The sequence below is a fragment of the Coturnix japonica genome, chromosome Z, assembly GCF_054131305.1.
Source record: "Coturnix japonica strain WE chromosome Z, WE-NBRP24, whole genome shotgun sequence".
In the NCBI taxonomy this organism is placed as follows: Eukaryota; Metazoa; Chordata; class Aves; order Galliformes; family Phasianidae; genus Coturnix; species Coturnix japonica.
In genome coordinates this window covers 19524819-19540794 of record NC_140702.1, presented here as the reverse complement: position 1 = coordinate 19540794, position 15976 = coordinate 19524819, and the positions used below count along the sequence as shown (strand labels likewise).

General features: G+C 43.0%; 1 protein-coding gene across 1 annotated transcript; it reads left to right on the top strand.

Annotated features, from left to right (window-relative positions):
- The first annotated feature begins 1356 nt into the window (after window positions 1-1356).
- On the top strand, window positions 1357-3570 carry LOC146753792 (inositol 1,4,5-trisphosphate receptor-interacting protein-like 1). The gene has a single exon (XM_085528569.1). It carries the CDS (start codon window positions 1406-1408, stop codon window positions 3017-3019), a length of 1614 nt encoding a protein of 537 aa, XP_085384695.1. The 5' UTR covers window positions 1357-1405; the 3' UTR covers window positions 3020-3570.
- Window positions 3571-15976: the final 12406 nt, after the last annotated feature.

The window sequence follows — 15976 nt, the reverse complement described above, 5'->3', positions numbered from 1 at the left end:
GTCTGGAGATGGCATCCAGCACAAGCAGTTCCATCACCTTCCCTGGGACAGAGGTGAGGCTGACTGGCCTATAGTTACCCGGGTCTTCCTTCTTGCCCTTTTTGAAGACTGGAGTGACATTGGCCATCCCCCAGTCTTCAGGCACCTCCCCAGTTCTCCAAGACCTCTGATAGGTCTTTGACAGAGAGCGGCTCAGCAACGACCTCCACCAGCTCTCTCAGCACCCGCGGATGCACCCCATCAGGTCCCGTGGATTTATGGACCTGAATGTTTCCTAGGCACTCACGGACCACCTCGTCCCTGACTGAAGGGAAATCTCCCATTCCCCGGTCTCAGGAACTTGCTGATTAAGATCAGAATTATTTACTCCAATTAACGCTACTTAAGAAAATTTTAAAACTACATTGAATAAAGATTCACATAGACAAGAGACTGCAGTTCTGATTCAGATCCTGGAATATCCACTAATACTCGTTAAGAGTTGCCCATTATGTGTGCTATTTAGTCTGTCGTGATCCCTTAAAGGAGTAAAAGAATTGGTGAAAACTAATCTAGCTGCAGGCAAACCTAAGGGAGACCCTGGGAACTCAGAAAAACATAGACAAGGCTCAAGATGGACAGGTCCACTTTATTTACTGCACTGCAGACAGGCAGAAACACACTCGTCTCAGAGATCCCTCTCTCGAGTCAAGAAGTCACGAGTGGAGAAAGATTGAGATTTAAAGTGGACCCGAACAGGCTTAGAAGAGCTACATCTGCAGAAAATAATAAAAAAAATATGGCATCAACAAAAACTGAAGAAATTGAAGCAAATGCAACCAAAAAAATCAGGTTAAGAACAAGACGTCTTTAATCTGTAATCGCCCCTTAGAGTAGTACAATATATGAAGCCAACTGCTTTCTCTGCAGTAAAACCCGAGGGAAACAAAGGAAATCCAGTCCGGCCACGTGCCTCAGAACAGTGGCCATGGAGACCCAGGGCAGCTGAGGGGGGCCGAAGGGTGGGGCCGAAGGGTGGGGATGGGGCGTCTGTGACGGCACAGCGCGTCACAATGCGGGGCTGGCATCGAGGCCAGCAGCGGGCAGCGCTGCTTCACTTTGGCCTGGGCCAGCGGTGAGTGCAGCAGCAGGGGGAAGGCTGTGCTGGGCCGGGCGCGACGTGCGGCCCGCGAGGGGTTTGGGAGCCTGCAGTGCCGGCAGCGAGCGCTCAGGGGAGCCTGTGAGCGGCTCTCTGGGCAGCCAGCAGCGGCGCTGGCCTCAGCCCCCGCGGCCTCCCCGCTCCCTCGGCCCCGCTCCTACCTGAGCCCAGGGGCTGTGTGTGGCTCCTGGACCCGCTCCCCCAGCCGTGCGCGAGCTCCCACCCAGCCCCTCTCACTGACCTCCCCTCTCTCATCTCTTCCAGATCATGGCTTTGGCGTTTTTCTTCGCCTTGTTGGCGCAGAGAGTGGCTTTTGTTGGTGATGAGTTGGGTGCGGAAACGCTTGAACGCATGCGTGAGCGTGAGGTGTTTCTGCAAGAGCAGATGACACTGCAGTGGCAGCACATAGACAACCTGGGGCAGAGCTGGATAGGCATTCGAGCCTTGTCCTCTGTGTTGCCTTACGGGAAGGTTTGCAGCCTTCTTGAACGCATGCGTCAGGTGTTTCTGCAAAAGCGGATGGAAAAGCTTCCGCTTCCCGTTCCACAATTAGAAGAGAGCAACCTGAAGAAGAGCAGGGTGGATATTCAAGCCTTGCTCTTCTCTGTGTTGCCTTACTGGAAGGTCTGCAGTGTACTTTGCATTCTCTTCCTTTTTCTCTGGTTCATGTGGAAGATCTATAAAAAGTTCCAGAGAAGTGAAGACATCAGTGATGAGGAGAGCTTCATCAGTAAGCAGGAGCAGGAGGAGAAAGCGGAAGAGGAGGGGAGTAATCTTCTCCTTGCTGATGTGCTCTGGCCAGACCAAATTCATCGAGATAACTGTGAGCAGGTACTCCTCCTGTTTGGTCGCCTCATCAACTTATGCCAGTATCTCGTGTCAGATACTTTCTTTCCGGTGCCAGGGCTCCCCATCGGGGTGGGCAGTGCCTATGAAGGCTGGTGTCCCCCTGAGAATGAGCTCATCTTCTGCCTGCTTGTGCCCCTGTCGGCCCCCCGTGGGCACGTTTTCCACCTCGATCTGGGTGCCACAGGGGAGCTGCCAGCAAGGAACTCCCGCATCCGTGTAGATCTGGAATGCACGTGCGGGAGGGAGCAGGAGATGGGTATGCGGTGCTTCCTCCACACCTCCAAGGAAAAGCTGGAAAGTCAGCACCCCAGCATGCTACGTGACTTCTGCAAGGACGCCTACCTAGACGCGGAGAAGACTGCCCGATGGTTCCGGGTGCTGATCACAAATGCCTGGAAATACATGCCTGAGGCAGCGACATGCAGTATGAATGTGGCGTTCTCCAGGCGCTCCTGCAGGATTCATCTTACAGACATCCACAAAACAGCCTTCGTTGTTGAGATTGTGTTTGGCGTCCAGCAAGAAAATACGGACATCTTTCTGAGCAGCCAGGAGACAGAGGCTGCTTTTACCCCCAGCACAATCTGGCCACAGAGTTGTGCGGTGGCTGAGGAAAAGTTTTTCCAGCACATAGCCACCCATGACCAGGGGAACACTTTCAACAAACTCAAATACATGCAAGTGGGTGCCCACATCCTGGCAGGCCAGACTTTTTCTCCCTACCAACTGAGGACAGTGCTCATGCACCTCCTGACTGCCATCCCTCTGGAAGGCTGGCATGTGAGCTATTTCCTTCAGCGGATGGATGACATCTTGCGCTACCTGCGCTGCTGTGTGGAGGAAAAACGCCTGAACCATTTCCTCATAGGAAATGAGGACGTGCCTGCGGAGATTATCTTGCCGCAGGAATTCCGAGCGTCCCAACCACTCAACCTCCTCCAGCACCTGGTGCAAGATCCAGACAGTTATGAGCAGGCACTGCAGGAGTTGGGGGAGCTGCAAGATCGGCTCATAGGCCTGCTGTTCTATTAGAAATGAGAGACGCCCACTTGTCCTTCAGACGAGCACTCTGGACATGGAGAAGACACCACTCAGCAGGCAGTCGGAATTGCTCCCAAATGTTTTCTCCACAACAAACCAACAGTGCGGTAGCCAGAGTGCTGAACTGAATATGCACAAGGGAGCAGCTGGTGTGAGACTACACTGTCCTTCCTTCACCACCCTGAGGACCACCTGGGGAGAGAGAAGATGCTCAGCCTCCTATACAAACTCTCCAGGATATGGAGAAAACTGCAACCAGGTTCCAGGAACTGGTGAGAGAAGCCTGGGTAGCTATGCCTCAACTGTCAACAGTGCAGCGCGAGTTGAGGCCCTCCGTCTGCTTCTGCAAGCTCCGGCTGACAACCACCTCTTGCAAAGTCCTCTGGATTGAGCTCAGGCTCAGGGTACAGCAAGAGGACTTGGACACATTTCTGTCCTTTGAGTAGGCAGGGGCTGTTGATAGCAGAAGCACGAGGAGGCCACAGAGATGCGATGCAGCAGAGACTTCATTGGGAAGCAGCCTCTACAGCAGGCTACATCTGATGGATTTCTAAAGAAGCTGCTTACTTAAGGCAGCATTTGGAGTACAGCAAGACCATAAAGACATCTACCCGAGCAGCCAGGAGACAGAGACAGCTAGACCCATATCCTGGCAGCCACCGGCATTTCTACGTATGCCTTTTAGATGCCGGGACCACACGGAGTGAAGAAGAATCATCTTTTTCCACACTGAAAATGTAGTTAATTAGTTAAATATAGATAATTAGTTAAATATAGTTAATGTAGATCAGAAAATGCATATTATTAAAACATATACATCGATATTTCTTCGATGTGTATGTTTTAATAGAAATTTAATTAAATTTGATTTTAAAATTAATAAAAATTTATAAAAATTATAAAAATTATAAATTTTTATAAAAATTATAAAAATTAATAAAAATTAAAAAACAAAACTAGTGGTATATGTGCCCTTCTTTTGGTGAAACTAATGCATCAGCTTTGGGACACTGGTGGATGGCCGCCTTAGACTAACAGTTGCAGAAGCCAGCTTTAAGCTTGACTATGTTCATTAGACATTATTTGTGGGCTTTGTAACTTGGGTTCATGGTGAAGGCATGGCCAGGACCCCCTTTTCTGCAGAGCTGGCACTGATATCGGCAAGGAAAAGAAGTAACACAAATACATTAATCTGACTGAAGGCAGGGTAAACCCATGTCATTGCAGCGGACTTTCCTCCCATTCATCAAAAAATTCTGTAGCAACTAAGCAAATACAAAGCAACTGAAAACCGCCAGCTAGGCCAAAGACATTAAACGTTCTCATGCTTTTGACGGGAGAGAGAGAAGTAAAAAGTGTTGATCTGTAAGCCAAAGTTACGAACATTTCTTCCTTCTCTATACAGTCCTTCACATGTGCCACCGTTCTGTTATAGCATAATAAAGGAAGTAATCCAGAAAGTGACATAGGTTCCTGTTAATCACACTATTTCTTGATTCCAAGAATCATTTAACAGCCATTAGGAGGGAAGAAATTTTGGTTTTCAGATTTTATGTAAGACCACCATACAATTCTTGTCAGCAATATGCATCTCAGGAACTTGCTTATTAAGATCAGAATTATTTACTCCAATTAACGCTACTTAAGAAAATTTTAAAACTACACTGAATAAAGATTCACATAAACAAGAGACTAAATTTCTGATTCAGATCCTGGAATATCCACTAATACTCATTAAGAGTTGTCCATAATGTGTGCTATTTAGTCTGTCGTGATCCCTTAAAGGAGTAAAAGAATTGGTGAAAACTAATCTAGCTGCAGGCAAACCTAAGGGAGACCCTGGGAACTCAGAAAAACATAGACAAGGCTCAAGATAAACAGAATCTCAGAATCACAGAATTGTAGGGTTTGGAAGGGACCTCTAGAAACCATCGAGTCCAACCCCCCTGCCAAAGCAGGCTCCCTACACCACGTCGCACAGGTAGGCGTCCAGGCGGGTCTTGCATATCTCCAGAGAAGGAGACTCCACCACCTCCCTGGGCAGCCTGTTCCAGTGCTCCGTCACCCTCACTGTAAAGAAGTTCTTACGCACATTCGTGCGGAACTTCCTATGCTGTACTTTCATCCCGTTACCCCTAGTCCTATCCCCACGCACTACTGAAAAGAGACCAGCCTCACCACTATGACTGCCACACCTCAGGTATTTATAAACCTGGATCAAGTCCCCTCTCAGCCTTCTTTTCTCAAGGCTAAACAGACCCAGTTCCCTAAGTCTCTCCTCATAGGGGAGATGCTCCAGGCTCTTCACCATCTTAGTGGCCCTCCGCTGGACTCTTTCCAAGAGATCCCTGTCTTTTTTGTACTGGGGAGCCCAGAACTGGACACAGTATTCCAGATGAGGCCTCACCAGGGCAGAGTACAGGGGGAGGATCACCTCCTTCGACCTGCTGGACACGCTCTTTTTAATACACCCCAGTATGCCATTGACTTTTTTGGCTACAAGGGCACAGTACTGGCTCATGATCAATCTGTTGTCCACCAGGACGCCCAGGTCCCTCTCTGCAGTGCTCCTCTCCAGCAGGTCTTCCCCCAGCCTGTACTGCTGCATGAAATTATTTCTACCCAGGTGCAAGACTCTACACTTGCTTTTGTGAAACCTCATCCGGTTTCTTACTGCCCAGCTCTCCAGCCTGTCCAGGTCTCGCTGAATGGTAGCACAGCCTTCAGGCGAGTCAGCCAATCCTCCCAACTTCGTGTCATCAGCAAACTTGCTGAGGGTGGTCACTATCCCCTCATCAAGGTCATCGATGAAGATGTTGAATAAGACCGGACCCAGTACAGACCCCTGGGGGACGCCGCTAGTTACAGGCCTCCAGCCAGACTCCGCACCGCCAACGACAACCCTCTGCACTCTGCCAGTCCGCCAATTCTCGACCCACTTCACCGTCCACTCATCTATCCCATACTTCCTCAGCTTTGTTATAAGGATGTCATGGGGGACAGTATCAAAAGCCTTACTGAAATCAAGGTAGGCTACATCTACCGCCCTCCCCCTGTCCACCCAGCTAGTGACATCTTCATAAAAGGCCACCAGGCTGGTCGAGCACGACCTCCCCTTGGTGAACCCATGCTGAGTACTCCTGATAACCTCCTTATCACCCAGTTGTCTGGAGATGGCATCCAGCACAAGCAGTTCCATCACCTTCCCTGGGACAGAGGTGAGGCTGACTGGCCTATAGTTACCCGGGTCTTCCTTCTTGCCCTTTTTGAAGACTGGAGTGACATTGGCCATCCCCCAGTCTTCAGGCACCTCCCCAGTTCTCCAAGACCTCTGATAGGTCTTTGACAGAGAGCGGCTCAGCAACGACCTCCGCCAGCTCTCTCAGCACCCGCAGATGCACCCCATCAGGTCCCGTGGATTTATGGACCTGAATGTTTCCTAGGCACTCACGGACCACCTCTTCCCTGACTGAAGGGAAATCTCCCATTCCCCGGTCTCAGGAACTTGCTGATTAAGATCAGAATTATTTACTCCAATTAACGCTACTTAAGAAAATTTTAAAACTACATTGAATAAAGATTCACATAGACAAGAGACTGCAGTTCTGATTCAGATCCTGGAATATCCACTAATACTCGTTAAGAGTTGCCCATTATGTGTGCTATTTAGTCTGTCGTGATCCCTTAAAGGAGTAAAAGAATTGGTGAAAACTAATCTAGCTGCAGGCAAACCTAAGGGAGACCCTGGGAACTCAGAAAAACATAGACAAGGCTCAAGATGGACAGGTCCACTTTATTTACTGCACTGCAGACAGGCAGAAACACACTCGTCTCAGAGATCCCTCTCTCGAGTCAAGAAGTCACGAGTGGAGAAAGATTGAGATTTAAAGTGGACCCGAACAGGCTTAGAAGAGCTACATCTGCAGAAAATAATAAAAAAAATATGGCATCAACAAAAACTGAAGAAATTGAAGCAAATGCAACCAAAAAAATCAGGTTAAGAACAAGACGTCTTTAATCTGTAATCGCCCCTTAGAGTAGTACAATATATGAAGCCAACTGCTTTCTCTGCAGTAAAACCCGAGGGAAACAAAGGGAGACCCTGGAACTCAGAAAAACATAGACAAGGCTCAAGATGGACAGGTCCACTTTATTTACTGCACTGGCTAATTTTTGGGTGTATTAAAAAGAGCGTGGGTGTATTAAAAAGAGCATGTCCAGCAGGCTGGAGGAGGTGGTCCTCCCCCTCTACTCTGCCCTGACGAGGCCTCATCTGGAATATTGTGTCCAGTTCTGGGCTCCCCAGAACCCAGAAAAATAAAACTTTGGCTAACAAGAAAAAATAAGTGAGAACATTGAAACAAAAAAATATTTGAGCATGTTTACATAGTACTGACTTGTTTTAATGACAAGTATCTGTTTAGTAAACTCTATTCCATGTGTAAGACAAAATGTAAGAATAAAAATTAAAAGCAAGTAATCAAAAAAAACCCACAAAGAAACGAGTTCTGAACAATGAATGTGCAATTAGATTGAAAGTGAAGAATCCTGGAGAAGATGAAATTTTATCTCCTCTGGCAATAATCTGTCTTAAGTAAATGCTAGCATGTTTTTTATTCGATTTTGCCACATACTCACAATTCGTACAGAGAATGAACAGAATGAACAGAATGAACAAAACAAACACTTAATTGTATTTATTCAGGTAAAAAGAAATCAAGAATAAAATGCGTGATTAATAGACTGTGGTGTGTAAGCTCTTTAACTAGTGGGTACATGGGTGGAATTCTTAAAATGGAATTTGTTACTACGTTGTGATCTCATGTATCTCACAAAACCAGTGGATTTTTTGAGAGTTAGTGACTAGATGAACAAGTATAATATCCATATAATCTAAATCTACCTAGATTTTTTCAAAATTTAATTCAACTACATTCCTTACCAGAATGTCCCATAGGATAAAAGGAGAATATTTTCAAAGGAATAAGTAGTAACTGCACAAAATAAAGAAGATAAACTCGAATTTTGAAGTAAATAACCATGGAGGCACATATTCATGTAAGACAGTGTTCATGTCATTATATCTATTCATTTCAATACTCAGATTCTTTACAAAATATAATGATGCTCAGTTTAGGTAAAACAAGACCAAACTGCAAAATTTCAAAATATCTTTGCTGCTGAATAGGAGAAGACGGATGAGACAAAATGCAGACATGTGAAGTGACTGAATTCATGAAAATCTCAGTTCATTAGAGTCAGATCAATGATAAAGCCAAGATAATGAGGCTTTATTAAGAAATAACAGAAAAAAAGAATGTTGTTGAAGTTGACCTTCAAGAAACACTTGGATGTGGTACTGAGGAATATGATTTAGCCTGGAAGTATTGGTAATGGTTGGACTAGATGATCTTCTAGGTCTTTTCCAACCTTGATAATTCTGTGATTCTGTGATGAATTTTGAGTGTTCAGCTAAATCCTCTCAGAATGCATAATCAAATTACAAAGTATTAGAGATGATAGACTGTATATGAATTCAGAAAGCATCATACTGCTTTGTGGAAGACAAATCAAGAATGGAAATAGTCGGGATGTCGGGAGGGCAATTATTTCAGTTTCTCCATCTGACTACGAATTATTGCTAATTGAAACATGCTTTCTAAATTAGCAAGTATATAAACAAAACTAAAATTAGAAAAAAATAAAAATAGCAATTGTGTCTCTGGATTAATTTGTTTGATAGGGACCAGCAGTTCATTCTACGTAATGGCTTGTGTTTTCACTCACATCACCTCTGTTTCTGTGTAAGAATGCCATGTGATGTTACCAAGGGCATTACTAATTATGTTATATTGCACCCACAACAGCCAAAGATTGCATCACGAAGGCTGATCTGTGTGGTCATAAATGTGTTACTGGCAAATCAGTGTTGATTATATCTCATTATTTTACTGCCTTAATGTGGTTAGAAATAGTTCTAAAGTCATGGCTGAGATCTTTCAGGGGGGAGGTGAACTGGACAGAGGTTCTCTAAACACTTATGTTTGCTTCTCTCAATGCAGCTGTCACAAGCCCTGTAGCAGTTGGCTTTTGCTAATAACCAGTGCTCTCCTCAGTTCTGCTCCTCAACCGAAAAGAGAGAAAAAAATAAGATGCATAAACCTCATGAGTCAAAAAAAAAAAAAAAAAAAAAAAAGGCAGGTTATTGAAAACTAAGCAAAACAATACAAACAGAAAAACCCCCACACATGTGCTATTTTCCATCAACAAAAGACTTCCTTGATAGTAAGTTCTCATGCTTAACAGTTGCTTCAAAAGGCAAACTCCTCAATAACAAATGCCTCTTTTTTGTTCTTCTGTCCCCAACTTTTATTGCTAAACATGACATAGCACAGTATGGAGGGCTATCCATCCCAGCATCAGTAACATCAGCCTAGTTAATCATCCACGACAATGATGATAGGGTTATTTTTCTTTACCCTTCTCAGCTTCTCCCCTCTAGTAATTTAAATGTACAAATCTAATTTATGTATCTCGATTCCTCTGTTTTATTAAACACTGTCCTTTTCTTAATAAATTAAAAAAAAAACAAACAAAACCACCACAAAACACAATATTTCTGTTATTTAGAAAGAGATTTATTGCAGATGAATGATTTTAATCTTAACAATACATCTTCTGCAAGAACAGTCACGTATGTCAAACTATTTTGTTACCACTGCTGTTATCAGGATAGGAGAGCACTTCATAATTGTAGCAGTGTGTGAAGCTTCCAGAGTTTTCATTCAGCTACCAGAAGCCAAAGTCTACAGCAAAGAAAATGCTGATTTTGAAAACAGAACTGCTAAGTATACAAAGCAAAGCACTATTTAGACAAGGTTTTATGATATACACAAAAGAAAATGCAATACAGTTCTCTCACAATGGAAATCCTATTCCTAGCAGTTACATTTGTATTAAGTGAACTTATTGTGAAATTGTGAAATCTATTATTACACTCTGGATAAACAGTCACTCTTGCAAATGTCCTGGGGAGACTAAGAAATCCTGTCAGTCTTTTAATGGATTGGGATAATAAAAAGGTGCACAGTCCATATCTAGCTGATCTAAGTGCCATGTCATCTTTTTCTCCATAATATCTTGGAAACTACATGTCTGAGGGTGAGAAGAAGTCAGACAACACATACCCTGTAAAAGAAGAAATGTCTCTGTTCGGCTGTGTGATTGAGGTATTATGGAAAGTGTGTTGAGGATGCACTGAATATTTCATAGTTTCATAGTTTCGTGCGGGTTGGAAGGGACCTTAGAGATCATCGAGTCCAGCCCCCGGGATTCGAGCCTCTGTGTAGCAGAGCGGCACTTCTACCACTTGCGCCACAGGGGGGATTCAAACTCCGGGCCCCAGTGTTGCAAGGCGGCGTCTTTAACCACTGCGCCACCGGGGCACACGAATATTATATTCTTCAGTTTAAGAAGTGCCTTTTCTTTGTCACCCTAATTAACAGAATAAAGAAGAAAGGAAAAAAAAAAAAAAGAGAGAGAGAGAGAGGAGAGAGAGAGAGAGAGAGAGAGAGAAATGTTTTCCTCTGGCTGCTTTTATTATTATTATTATTATTATTATTATTATTATTATTATTATTATTATTGGTATATCCTTTTCAGAAGGGGGGAATATCTGCTTTAGAAAAAAAAAAAACGAGCTTAAACCACTATCCAAATCATCAAACTTATGTTAAATTTTGTTGCAAAAAATAAATTTTCCTGCAGCAAACCAAAAGACAAGATATGTCTTGTTTGGTTGTATGTTTCCTTACCATCCAATAAGACTTTTTTCCTTCATTCATTAAAAACAAAGAAAACTAAAATCAAAACTAAAAACAGCCAACCAACCAACCAACAAACAAAAAGAACAATAATCCAATAATTTATTGAACAGTGGAAAACAAAATTTTGTTGGAATTAGAGAAAATACACAGTCCATCTCATTAGAGAAATTACACAGTCCATCTCATGTTTCTGATGTGTATATGTCCATTCCTTCATTTGTGTTACAGTGGATCTAAAGGGCCCTTCTCTGTGTGATTACTGCTCTCCCATCTTTGACATTTAGGGATGGTTTGGAGCTGCATTTGCTACAGATTACCTATGCTTTTCTATTTAAATCCAAGACTGAAGCTTTCATATAATAACATCTTTCTTTAGCCCTTTATTTTAACTTCATCTCTCACTTGGCAATAAATGGCAGAAATGTCAGTTCCATAGTAAAATGTAGAAATGTGATGTCAGCAGATATTTCTTATGAGTCCTGCTGCTTAAGAACTGTGGTTAGAATTTATTCTATTTGGAACATCAGACTTTCAAGTGAAGCTTTGCAAATGGCAAATCTGTGTTATATATGATATTCAACAGCTAAAAGATTATGAGGATTATGTGAAACTCAGCTGACATTAAGACCTAACTTTGTATCAGTTATTAAAGATGTAGCCCCTTGGCTCCTTCATTCATCATGTGTGTGTCCAAGTTATATTTGATGAAGCTTTTATAGAACCATCATGAAGATCACTGTAGATAAGTAATTGTCTGGATGGTACAAAATTAGTTCAGAGACCTCAAAAATAAAATAAATCCTCCTACAATTGAGACCATTTGTTCAGTATTCTGTGCATGAAACAAAAGGAAAGCTCTCAAATGTAACCATCTTAAGTATCTGAGCAGAAAACAAGTATATTTCCTTATTACATCACCTTTGAGTTTACATGGGTAGTTTTAGTATTGCAATGTGGAATTTAAGAAAAAAAAATTTTTTGCTTTAAATATCTAGGGCATTTCAGTCATTACAAAGTAGTACATACTTAGGCAGAGGATTGATAGATATACTAAATAATCTGGATGTGAAAAAAAAATAAGGTAAAAAAAAGAAAAAAAAAAAAAGTTGTTTAATACTTCCAGGCATCAGATTCTTCTTCAGTGAATTTGATTGGACCATATAGAGTCTAAACATACAGACAGCATAATACAAGAAGGAAGTAATGCTTCTACTACAGACATAGACATTTTCAGGAATGGACTTTTTAAGACATGCAAAGATATATGAGTGCTCCTTTATACAGAAGAAAGCACTGCCAAATAAACACTTCTTCGAATGTGATAGCAGTCACAGTATACTGCAAATGACAGGAGGAATGAAATGACTTAAGACAGTATGTTACAAAACACTGCTTAATGTTGGCAGTCAGGAGTAGGAGAAACCCATATCTTCCTGTGGGTGGGAAAATAAGCCATCAGAAACTTTTGAAAAGGCTCAAGGTATGTTGGTTGATGCTTGGCTGAACATGAGTTGACAGCATGTCCAGGTGGCCAAGAGGGACAGTACCATCCTGGACTGCATTAGAAATTGTGTGGCATGAGCAGGGCAGTAATCGTCCCCCTGTACTCAGCGCTGGTGAGGCCACACCTTGAGTACTGTGTTCAGTTTTAGGCCCCTCACTACAAGAAAGACATTGAGGCCCTGGAGTGTGTCCAAAGAAGGGCAACAAAATGGGATCTGGAGCACAAATTTTATGAGGAGCGGCTGGAGGAGCTGGGATTGTTTAGCCTGGAGAAGAGGAGGCTCAGGGGAGACCTCATTGCACTCTACAGCTTCCTGAAGATAGGTTGTGATGAGGAGGGGCTTGGCCTCTTCTCCCAGGCAACAAACAGGACCCAAGGAAATGGCCGCAAGTTGTACCAGAAGAGGTTTAGATTAGACATAAGAACTTTTTCTCTCAGAGAGTGGTCAGGACTGACCACTGCCTGAGGAGGTGGTGGAGTCGCTGTCCCTGGCAGTGTTCAAGAGACATCTGGATGCAGAGGTACGAGATATGGTTTAGTGGATGTGGTAGCAATGGTAATGGGAGGACGGTTGGACTAGATGATCTTGCAGGTCCTTTTCAACCTTGTGATTCTATGTTTTGTGATTCAAAGCACACGAGGTAATAGTTTTTGCAAACTCACAGAATCTGCCTTATATTTATCCTACTAATTTTGTTTCAATAATATGTATATATACATTAAGAAAAAGCACTACTTTTCACCACTTTTATAATTTGAAGATCTAGGTGGAAATACTTTAAAGACCCTAAAAGTGTCATGTGCAAAAACTACACCAAACCCCTCTGAGAGTCAAATAAATAACTCCCTAGCCTTACTGTAAATCCAAGCCATGCTGTAAAGTACAAAAAATACAGAAACTTGATCTTTAAATGGTAGGCAAAACCCTTAGTCACACCAGTAATAATGACTATGTCACATTTGAGTCCCCTGTGATATGAAAATCAGTCTCTTGTGCATACTTGGAAAATTACTGTCCCTTGTCCTCTTTGCCCTGTCACTAGCAAGCAAAAGTACATTCACTGATAGAAGCCATTTTCTCAATGCTGCCTCTCTGAAACTTGATATTCTAGGTTGGTAAATAGTATATAGTCTTTTGCTAACCTGCTTTCTTTATCTGTTGCATTAGATGTGATTAATGAAGACTGTAGCCTACTGCTTTCTTCTAATAGCTAGAGTTAATAGCAATTTCATGCCCTTAGTATTTTGAACTGAATAACATATTCCAAACAGAAAGACTTCAAGAAACTAAGGTGATTGTTTTTTTCTTCTTCTTAACTAGAAGGAATAATGTTGTATTAGAGCTGAAAGCCTTGAAATTCTAATCTAAAATCTAAAATCTCTAACTTCATCTCCTTCCTATTACCCTGCACAAGTAATAATGTACAATATGTAAGTATGAAAGGAAAGTATAGGGCATAAAAGAATGCAGCATTCTGTTCTGCCCTGATCAAGTAATATTTATGAAGGCATAATTTTTTATATTGATAATATTTACACAAATTTTATTAATTTACAGTAAGTTTGATACACTTAATCTCAGAAACAAACAAACAAACAAACAAAAAACAATACAAGAACATAAAAACGTACAAGGATACTATTTACACTGTATTCTTCTGACTTCAGAAATTAAAACTCCTTAAAACTCCTGATAAAATAAACAATATTATCTCTGTAGACCAAGAGTCTTAGGCAATTGCATGGTATGAACTGGAGACTACACGGAAGACAGAGAATCCACTCTTATTAACACAGAATGACTTAGGCTGGTAAGGACCCTAAAGTCCACCCAGTCCGAACGCCTGCTGTGGACTTACTGCTACCCACCACATGCCCAGGTTCCGTCCAACCTGTCCTTGAACCTGTCCATGGGATGATGCCTTCTCTTCTCCAAATTAAACAAGTCCAGTTTCCTCAGCATTTTTATTTTATTTTTTTTTTCTTCCATCGGAGAGGTGCCCTCGCTATCTGATCATCTTCCTAGCCCTCCTCTGGACCTGCTCCAACATCTCCATGCCTCACTTGCCCTGTGATCACCAGAGCTGGACACAGTTCTCCAGATTTCAGAGAGTTCTTCATCAGGACAGAGTAGAGCAGGTAACCATCTCCCTTCGCCTATTGATCCAGTAAAGGTATGCTTGGATTTCTGTGATGCAAGTGCACACTACTGGCTCAGGTTCAGACTTTCATTCACCAGTACCTCTAAGTTCCTCATGACAGGGCTTATGTCCATTCATTCATTGTCATACCTGTAATACTGCTTTCCCCACTGAATTTTCAAAAATAACATTTGATTTGGATCAAATCAAACATCTGGATCAAAATGAGGATTTAAACTTAAGGGTGTTTCCCTTCTGATGAAAGGCAATGGGGAGCTGGCTTCCCCAGACATAGAAAAAAGCTGAGGGACTCAGTGAATGCTTTGCCTCAGTCTTCACTAGCGGTCTCAAGGCTTCTCGTGTCTGTCAAGACCCTGAGCCTCTAGGTGAGGGTGTGGGGAGTGGTTTCTGTCCCACTGTAACAGTGGAACAAGTCCTAGCCCTCCTCATGAAACAGAACGTGTATAAGTCCTTGGAACTAGATGATATCCATGCTAGGGCTGTAAAAGAGATGGCTGATGTGGTTGCTGAGTTGCTCTCCACCATGTCTGAAAAGTCATGGTTGTCTGTTGAAGTCCCTGGAAACTGGAAAAAGGGAAATATTACTCCCATTTTTAAGAAAGAGACAAAGGAAGACTCAGGGAACTACAGGCCAGTGATCTTCATCTCTGTGCCTGGGAAGATCGTGGAGCAGATCCTCCTAGAAGCTATGTTAAGGCACATATGAGACAAAGAGGTGATTTGAGACAGCCGGCATGGCTTTGCCAAGGGTAGATCATGCCTGACAGAATAATAATAATTAAGATTGGAAAAGACTTCTAAAAGATCACCTGGTCCAACCATCAGCCCATCCCCACTATGTCCACTGACCACGTACATTAGTGCCACATCCACACGGCTCTGGAACACCTCCAAGGATGGTGGATTTCACCACCTCCCTGGGCAGCCTGTGCCACTGCAGCACCACTCTTACTGAGAAGAAATCTTTCCTCATATCCAACCTGAACCTCCCCTGGCACAACTTGAGGTCATCTGCTCTCATCCTATTCATGTTACCTGTGGGAAGAGGCCAACCCCACCTCATTACAACCTCTGTACAATAAAGTATTGCTCTAAAAAGTGTTTCGGAGCACATGAATTCCTGCTTTCTTTCAGAACATTTTCATTCCTGAGTACATCTTGAGCACCCCAGAGACATCTCACTACACTGGGGCAGCACTGAGGCTGATATGATAACAAAGGATACACAGCTCAGCCCATCGGAGGGGCTGGGAAGGGAGCAAGGGCTGAAGAGCAAGGCAACCTCCTCCCTTAAGGCCTGCACTGCTCTATTACATTTCTATTACATTACAGACATTAAAGGATGCCTTTGCACAGGATAATAAATCCAAGCCTTACGATTGCTGCTGCATGGCTCTCACCCACTGGCAGCCACCTCCCCACGGTAACACCAGTCGAGGTGGGAGGACTATTACAT

Excerpts from the sequence above, each read along its gene's own strand:
- LOC146753792 (XM_085528569.1), top strand. The coding sequence starts at position 1,406 with ATGGCTTTGGCGTTTTTCTTCGCCTTGTTGGCGCAGAGAGTGGCTTTT.